Raw genomic sequence first — 9,082 nt, 5'->3', positions numbered from 1 at the left:
CACACATCGGACATCAGAGCAGGAGCTGGGGATCGACACCCCAAACCTTTCCTGTTGAGAAACGACCGACTCTACCAACTGAACAACAGCCGCCCCTTTAGCCTACATGCACCCATAATACAGATCAGCAATGTCACCTGAAAGCAGCCGTAACATTTCAGATACAAGTGAAGTGTTGAGAGACTTAAAACAAGAGGGCATGATTGAAAAGACATTACACACAACAATCAATATAATAATTACAATAACACATTCGAAGCTTGAGCCAAAGGCAACTGGACTGGTTCAAGATCTTCAACCAGTCCAGTTTCCTTTGGCTCCAGCTTAGAATTTACCATGACCTGGATGACTGAGCGCCGACACAGATACAATAACAAATGTTCTGTTAATAACAGTTTGGCTTACTGTTAACATCTGAATGTGGAAATCCCCCAAATGACCAAGCTACCATGCCGTATTAACCACCATAATGTAACCTCCTTTGGTTTGTCATCTGCCTCTAGGCTTGAGTTCAGCATGTGGTCACTGAGTGGATCATTTCCGGACAAGAGAGAGGTTCTGGTGATGGATTGGCAAACTCCAAAGTATTGAAACAGCCTGTGCACATCATTTATCTTTCATATTGAGGCTAAAGAAAAGCAGGGAGTGCTAAGTTTTAAGGTTTATTTTGGGGCTTTTTATGTCTTCATTTTAGAGACAGGACAGTAGATAGAGTCATAAATCGTTGAGAGAGAGAGAGTTGGGATTGACATGCGGGAAAAGGAGCCACAGGTCGGATTCCCGCTTGGAGGACTATCAATCAACCTTTATTTGTATAGCGCCAATTCACAACAAGTGTTATCTTGAGACGCTTAAAAAAAAAACGTACTCATTGTTATGTTACAAAAGAAAAATGGGATAGGTGGAGATAGGATAAGGTGCAGGAAGGATTTCTCCTTTGTATTCCTCACGTTCCTGTTGTCCACACTTCCTCGCTGCTGAGGTGAAGGTCGGAGCAGGCCGTGCATGAATGAGGATGGCAGTGGTTGTGTGGACGACACAGTCTGATGGTGGAGGCTGGGCGTCAGGTGGTCGTAGCCTCTGTACATGGGACACATGCACTAACCACTTTAGACTACAGGCACCCCCTGTTTCAATTTCAGAGAGTAAAAAGGGAAAGGCACAACTACAGACAGCTGAACGATGTCTGGGGAACAAACACCACTAACCCTGAATCCTGTGTGAACTGGCTGCTACAAATTAACCAATATGTGACAAACACTGAAGAAACGAAAATGAAGAAACACTGAAGCTGAAAATGATCAGCTGGAGAACGGATTCCTTGGAAAGTCTATGAGCACAATACACCAGAAGTCTGAATCATGGTTTTTGATGTGTTTTAATACAAAAAATATGCAGATCTTTAAGACTCAGTACTAGTCCACACCTGAACGTCCACACTTGCTAAGTTCTCAAAGACATCTTTGTTAAAAAAAAACAAAAAAACCCACACTGTTACGGCTGTCATGAGCATGCCAAGTCAGTGACATGCAAACATTTTCTCCCCCTTCTTCTGCAACAACCATTTTCATTTACAAAGTTATCCCACCAACCCGAAGTCTAACCCGGTCTTTTCCAAAACCCCAGACGTTGGGGGCGGGGTCTGTGTGGTCAGAGTGTCATACAAAGCAGCAATGGCCTCCGTCGTCCAATCAGACGTCTCTGCTTGTCCACACAGTGGGAGAGTAACTGTATCTGTATGTGTGAGCATGTAAAAAGTCTGGTTAGCAAAGTTAGCACCAGCACTAGTTTTGTTACATCTGCCATCGCACTAATCTCATAAATTAAAGGGACAGCGCCACACGATGACGCCAAGCGGAGGAGAAACCGGCGCACAGCGTGATGTTACAAGAACTAAACTCTGTTCTCCTCGTCTACACAGAAACACCTGAAACAGAGTTTCTGAACGTCTTCACCCTGGAAGGAGTTTTACTAACGGAGAGTTTTCAGCGACTGAAACACTGTTTGTGTACAAAAGGTTTAAAGCAAAAGTAGAAACTCCGGCCTTGATTGGAGATTTCTTACATCATTGAGTCCTTAATACAGACCATGTGTGCGTGTGTGTCTTTGTGTGTGTGTGTGTGTGTGTGTGTGTGTTTGCAAAAGGACACTATCAAGCCTTCCTACATCCACCAGGAAGATGTGATAGTCTGTTCCAGCAGCGGTTTAACACAGTGACAGATAACAGAGATGTCTGTCGACCGTCAGCCTGGCAGATGAGTGGCAAAGGCAGGAAAAGCTCATTCCTTCCCATCTCTGTGACGCACCGCAATCAGGAGTGTATCTGCAGGTCACACAAAGAAGCTCAGGAATGAAGGACGCTTGTGTAGTGGAGCGAGGGGTTCAGGTGACAAATGGAACAGTTTGTCAGATCTGTCGGGGAGCCGGTGTGAGTCACGGCTCAAAGTCTGCTTCAGCGTGTACAAACACACTACAGACGTGTTTCCATGGCCGTCAAATGTGACCTGGTGAATTCTCGGGTACCACTATACTAGTAATATGTTCTGATTTGGCCAAAATGCAGTATGCAGTATGTGAACAAATGTGAGATCCATTGTCTGCCATGAACACAAAATGTTGTACTGAAATATTTACAGTATGCATCAGACCGGTCTCCCTCACGTTTTGTTTCCCACAATGCAAAGCGCCAGGTCAGAGAATGAAATGACGGACAGCAGCGTCCATCGTAACAGAGGAAATAATCACAATCAGACCAAACCACACACAGATACCACCAGTTATCTTTGTTGATTCTTTAAATGGTGAAAATCTGAATGAATCTATCGTCAGCTTTTCTCAGACTGTAAGTGGATGCTACACTGCAGCAGCGTTTGACGTCAGCTGGACTGTTGTTTACTTCCTCATTCCAATCTTTACTCCATAATTAACATCGACCGGCAGTCATTCTACATTCGACAATCGTATGCAGTATGTACAACATACTACATTTGATAGTAGTATGTGGTAGGTGGTTTTGAACACAACCATGTTGGAGCTGCAGAAATCAAAAATGACTGACAACCTCCAGAGTCTAACACTGTAATAACAGTTTGTTTGCCTTTATATCAAATCTATGTGTAACAGGACATATTCACAGAATCAACAAATGAGAGGAAAATAACTGGCTATGCAGAGAAGAGTATGAAGCAGCTTCATCTCGTGCTCCACGTCACAAACTGGTCACATGATATTAAAGTCATCCCCCTGCTCGCTCAGTTGTTGTGAATTTTCCTGACAATTTTCTTCTGCTTTCACACACATGTGCTCACCCTGACTTCACACAGACATCTTACTTAGGGAGCTGGCAGGAGAAGTCAATGCAGATGCAGCTCTGACAAAAAAAAAAGGTTAGGAGACATTCTCAGGAGATTTCTGCACGTGCCTCTTATATTCTTGTTTTGAACCGTTTGGCTGATGATTCTTTTTAAATGTCCTGTGATCAGATAACCCATTTCAGTCACTGCCCAGAAGTGGAACATAACACAGAGCGTTTCAGCAGGCACAACAGGGTGGTGATGCACATGACTAATTATTTTGCACTACTCAACTCAACAGCAACTTAACTTGTTCTGGAGAGCCAGCTCAGAATCTTATATCATCGACCATTAAGGCCTCACAGCTCATTGCATTTCAATTTCAGTTAGACAAGTGATGTCTCACAGAAATATCCTGTTTCCCTCAACAACATCAACAGACACTCTGTGTATTATGTCGAAAAAAGAAAACGGTCAATGGAGCCTAGACAGCAGCTTGCAGAACTCCACCATTTACAAGGCGAATAAACAAATGAAGAATATCAACCCTGCAGCACCCACCCAAACAAAATAGCACTTCCACAAGGAAGAGGCTACAGGACAGTGTTTACAAAATGCTCATTAAGGAAGTTGTGAGATAACACGCTCATGTGCATCACAAAGTTGAAGGCAGGCACACAAACGCACACACACACACACACACACACACACACACACACACACACACACACACACACACACACACACACACACACACACACACACACACACACACACACACCAGCAAAGAGACCATAAGCACTAAGCAATGCAGAGCACACCATATCATAGATAAGGGACTGAAAGAAGAGAGCAGAGCACAGAGGGAGACCCACAGAGATGACTCGGATGGACAAAGACAAGCCTCGGCCACCCTGTCACCGGAACTGCAGCCGTATCTCACAGGACATCAAAAGGTGTGCATGAGGACAAATGCTGTGAGATCTGGAAGAGAGCAACAGGATTACAGGCTCCAGAAGAGCGCTCACATCTGACCGGTGAAGGGTCAACGACACTATTGTCTCCTTAAAGGAACTTTCTTACCCTGCAGACAAACTTACAACTTGTTATTGACCTTTGGATTTAGAGATCACAATCATTTTGTCTGCTGTGCTAGTTCGACCACATAATCTCCGAGGGACACAAAATAGAAAAGCTGCAGATCGTTTTTTTTTTCTCATGGCGAGCATTTGTGTCTCTCAACTGGGAACCATCTGCAGCTCCAAGACTTTGCTCCTGCTGTTCTCCACACTGCTGCTCCACGGGCCTATCTGCGGACAAAGCAACCCGATTTCCAACACCCACCAGAGGCATCGCCCGGCTCCGGGGCTCGGAGACGGGCATGGGGGAGTCATGGATCCGTCGCTGCTGGAGCAGGACAGCAGCACGGACATGCAGAGCCTGCTGGAGAGCCTGAAGGATCAGTTTCTGAGGACGTTCAACCTGTCCGGTGTAGGTCCCCCTCCCATGCCACCTGGAAGCACCCGAGAGGATCCACCGGAGTACATGATGGAGCTCTATAACCGTTTTGCTAACGACCGCACTGCAATGCCCACTGCCAACATCATCCGCAGCTTCAAGAACGAAGGTAGCAACTTTTCTTCCACAAATAATCTTGTGCATTGACACTGACAAGACTTTCTTTTTCTTGTAGTTGCTGCATTGTTTTTGGTACAGTTTCTATGTCGTTACTCATTTAAATTAAATTTGTACTTTCCCCCTAAGAGTAGGGTTAGGGTTTTGGTCCGCATGGCAAAATAATGTCAGACGTGAAACTTAGAAAAATAGTCTTTGAGTATAAAAGTACAACTTTGTAGACTGCAGCTTCAAGCATTTAACTTGTTTTAATATCAAAGTTTTAGCCATGTTCCCTCAACTTCTCATTGTAAATTTATACAATGCAGATTAAACTCCAGGTCCTGTCGCTTTGTGGTATGTGTCATCCTCCGCTCTCTCTCCTGTCTCTCTTTAGCTGTCATATCTTTTAAAGGCCAAAAGGCCCCCAATGAATCTTTAAAAACCGAGATTATATCACACTCTGGAAATGTGCAGCTTGAAACAAAGGTCAGATAATAGTTAAGGTTAAAAGGGCGGATAGAAGTCTTAATAGGGGTACGATGGGATTAATTTAATTCAATTGAAAACCTCATTAAAAGTAGGTGAACTTTGACCCTGTTTTTCTCACTTCCTTAGATTCATCTGCGAGCACTGTGGGTGTTGGAGGCGTCCGCTGTCACCCGCTCCTCTTCAACGTGTCAGTCCCCCATCATGAACGCATCACAGCGGCTGAGCTGCGCCTCTACACCCTTGTCCAGACCGACCGCCATCTCTACGCGGGGGTCGACCGCAAGGTGACTATTTTTGAACTGGCGTCCCACGACAGAGACGACAACGTCACTGATGAGAACCCTGTGAGGGGGGACGCCTTCAGAGGGGGCGGGGACAGGATCGAGTCAGTGGAGCTGGCTTCACGGCAGGTCTTTGGCACGGATAACGGCTGGGAGGCTTTCGACATCACTGCTGCCGTTCAGCGCTGGCGCAAATCTGACCGTGGAACCACGCACCGGTTGGAAGTGCAAATTGCTAGCATGGCCGTGGATGACAAGGAAGGTCTGACGGAAGGCAACGCAGAAAAGAATCCGCCTGAAGGAGACATGAAGATCGACACCAGCCCGGGTGAAAAGCACAAACCTCTTCTGATCGTTTTCTCCGACGACCAAAGCAGCGATCACCGCGACGACAAACGAGAGCTGAACGAGATGATCGACCACGAGACCTCTAACATGGTTCTGGAGAATGACTTGGGGATTGGCCTGAACGAGCTGTGGGAGGAGCTGGGGCGGGACAACGGTGAAGACGAAGAAGCCGAGCCCGACGAAGAAGACCTCATCCAAATGCGCTCCAATCTCATCTACGACACGGCATCCCGCATTCGTCGGAACGCAAAGGGGAACCACTGCAAGAAGCAATCTCTGTACGTGGAGTTCAAGGACATTGGGTGGGACAGTTGGATCTTGGCGCCCACCGGTTATGACGCCTTCGAGTGCAGTGGCGTCTGTTCCTTCCCGCTCACTAAGCACGTCACGCCCACCAAGCACGCCATTGTCCAGACGCTGGTTAATATCAACAGTCCTCAGAAGGCAGCGCGGGCATGTTGCGTTCCCACCAAGCTGGACCCCATTTCCATGCTGTACCTGGACGACACAGGGGTGGTCACCTACAAGTACAAGTTTGAAGGCATGGTGGTGGCGGAGTGTGGCTGCAGATAGTCGATGCTTTCAGGAAGTGCAACTCTTTAAGTCTTACGTTAAGAGGAAAGAAAACTGAACTTACAAGTATTCCTATGTCGTTAAAACCTGAAAACAGTTTTGGCTTATTTCCTCTTTCCAGGTATTTGTAAGAGTTCCTCGGTCAGATTGGAAGTACACATGAACCGCACATGAAAGTATGTGCCACTAAATGAGATTCATGATTCAACCGCAGAAGAGGAACAAGTACTGCTTCTCTCGAGGCCACAAATATCAGCCACCATCATTCTGGCAGTGAAGAGACTAGCGACGCCGAGGTATGTCCTCATACCTTCAAGGATAATAAAGCACAAGAGTTCCCAAAGGACCTAACCACTACTCACATCCTACAGCACGTGCAGCCTGGTGGGAACCAGCGGGCGAGTTATCCCCCTCCCACTCTCTCCCCCCCCCCCCCCCCCCCCCCCCGACATCTGTCTTCCTCCCACTTATCTCTGGCCTCCTCCACTTGATGCAAACATTAATCAGCACTTCATGCGTCCTGGTGCAGTGACATGACCTCTCCGAGGCGACCTGACAAGACACAAATTCTCCTGCAGCCTCCTGATACGTAGGCGCTGTTTTCGGGGGTCCTGGTGGCAGGGTTATCTATCCAAACTCTGTTTCCCACTTCACATGCCTCTTTTCCACTCCCCCTCCCCCCGGGCTACAGTGATAGCGAGGTGTGGGGGGTTGAGAAACATGTATGCCACCACCCAGGCTCAGCGAACTGGATGCTCTTCTTGGGGTGATGCAATGAGTAAGTTGGACAGGACAAGGGGTGCAGTAGTCCTCCAGGTAACATGAACACTGAAATAACACCCTAACCCTAACATATCTACAACTCCTCATCCATCCCTTCATGCTAAAGATTGCCTTTTTGGACAGTTCATATCTGAAGAGCGTTAAGTGGGACCCCCTTTGTTGATACACAGGGAAATACAGATACAGTTACTTTTGTTAAAAGTCTAGTGATACCTCTGCTGCTTGTGTCGAATAAAAGACTATTTATTGTTCTAATTTATTATTTTTTACAACAGATTACTATGTATGTAAATGTGCAAGTTACTCAGAGTGGAGCCGGTTTTGAGCAAATGTGTTTTGTTGGGAAGAGAAAGGGTCATTTTCAAATCAATACAAACAATTAATTAATCTTAAAGAGGACATATTATTTCTCTTCTCCACCTTTTCAAATAGTCCCCTGTGTTCTAAATGTAACATCTGTGCTGTGCTTTGGTCAAAATATAACATGAATCAAGCACCAGAGGACCCTGTATAAACCAGCTCTCTCAGAACGTTCCGTTTTGGTGTGTGTGTCTCTTTAAATGCAATGACCCCCTCTGCGTTTTCCCCGTAGACTTCACTCCTTCACTATCCTTCACTGTGCAAAAGTTTAGATCTGGGTGAAGATACCAAGGGAGGGGATTACAAGAGCAGGGGTCAAGAATCTCAGCGATTTTTTTTCCCCAGAATCCCTCTGTGACATCACTAGAAGAGCACACTTGAAACAGAGCATTTTTCTCTGTTTTGTAAGACGCAGACCACAAACAAAGGACTGGATGGGTTTATTTCACATTTTGTGGATCAGTAGACACTCAGGTTACACAAATATATGTTCAAAAACACTGTAGAAGTGGATTCTTCAGAATATGTCCCCTTTAAATTGAAAAATCCACATGGTTGCATCCAAAAACCCCTCCTTGTTGTTTAAGAAAGTGAACGCCATGTGTCAGTTAAACTCTCATTTTGTGTCAAGATGAACATTGAGAGCTTTACTCCATGTGTTGTATTTTCTCAATTAATAATAATTATCACCCAATGCATCTTTGTCTGCCAACTTTCCATTCGATGACTGGAGGAAGAAGCTTCCTGACAAGACATCGTTGGTGTTCAGATACTTTAGTCGGACAGTATCAGCTCACAGGTCATAGGTCATTCATGACAACACAAACAAAGACCCATGGGAAACTGAGAGGAAGGCCTACTAATGAACAAAATGAACAAAATGGATGGCCTGCTGCGCATACTGACAGCTAGCAGATGCAGACAGCTGTGATTGAAAACCTGTTCATTAAGAGAAAATGTGAACAAAAGATTTAGACTCCATTATCTCTGCCTGTTCTCACAGATTTACCATGAATGTTGTGGATACTGTTGTTGTTGTTCTTTTTCCTGTACCAACGCACACTAAAGGTGTAAATAAATGATTCAGATCGGATTCATGCTTTGAAATGTTTTACTTCTACCACAACGTCTTTGTTGATAAGACCGTCACCACCCTTTTTATGAATAAACTTAATAAAGATGCGGTTCATCCAGAGTCCTTTGATACATAAGACTTTCAGATAAAAGTATTCATCAAAATGTTCAACTTTTTTGAAGCCGAAATTTTTTCCTGAAAATGTTGAACTTTTTTTTTTTTTTAAAAAGGCCTGGACCATAGTACGCTCCACCCCAAAGTCC

At 45.3% G+C, this 9,082-nt stretch overlaps 1 protein-coding gene across 1 annotated transcript; it reads left to right on the top strand.

Annotated features, from left to right (window-relative positions):
• Positions 1–4,069: 4,069 nt before the first annotated feature.
• bmp10 (bone morphogenetic protein 10) lies at positions 4,070–7,006 on the top strand. Its single transcript, XM_020636323.2, has 2 exons — positions 4,070–4,920; positions 5,526–7,006. Exons 1-2 carry the CDS (start codon positions 4,512–4,514, stop codon positions 6,599–6,601), a joined length of 1,485 nt encoding a protein of 494 aa, XP_020491979.1. The 5' UTR covers positions 4,070–4,511; the 3' UTR covers positions 6,602–7,006.
• The last annotated feature ends 2,076 nt before the right edge of the window (positions 7,007–9,082 follow it).

This window comes from Labrus bergylta, chromosome 2 (genome assembly GCF_963930695.1).
Source record: "Labrus bergylta chromosome 2, fLabBer1.1, whole genome shotgun sequence".
NCBI classification, from domain to species: domain Eukaryota; kingdom Metazoa; phylum Chordata; class Actinopteri; order Labriformes; family Labridae; genus Labrus; species Labrus bergylta.
The sequence above is the reverse complement of the archived record's forward strand: the minus strand, read 5'-3'. Positions and strand labels throughout refer to the sequence as shown.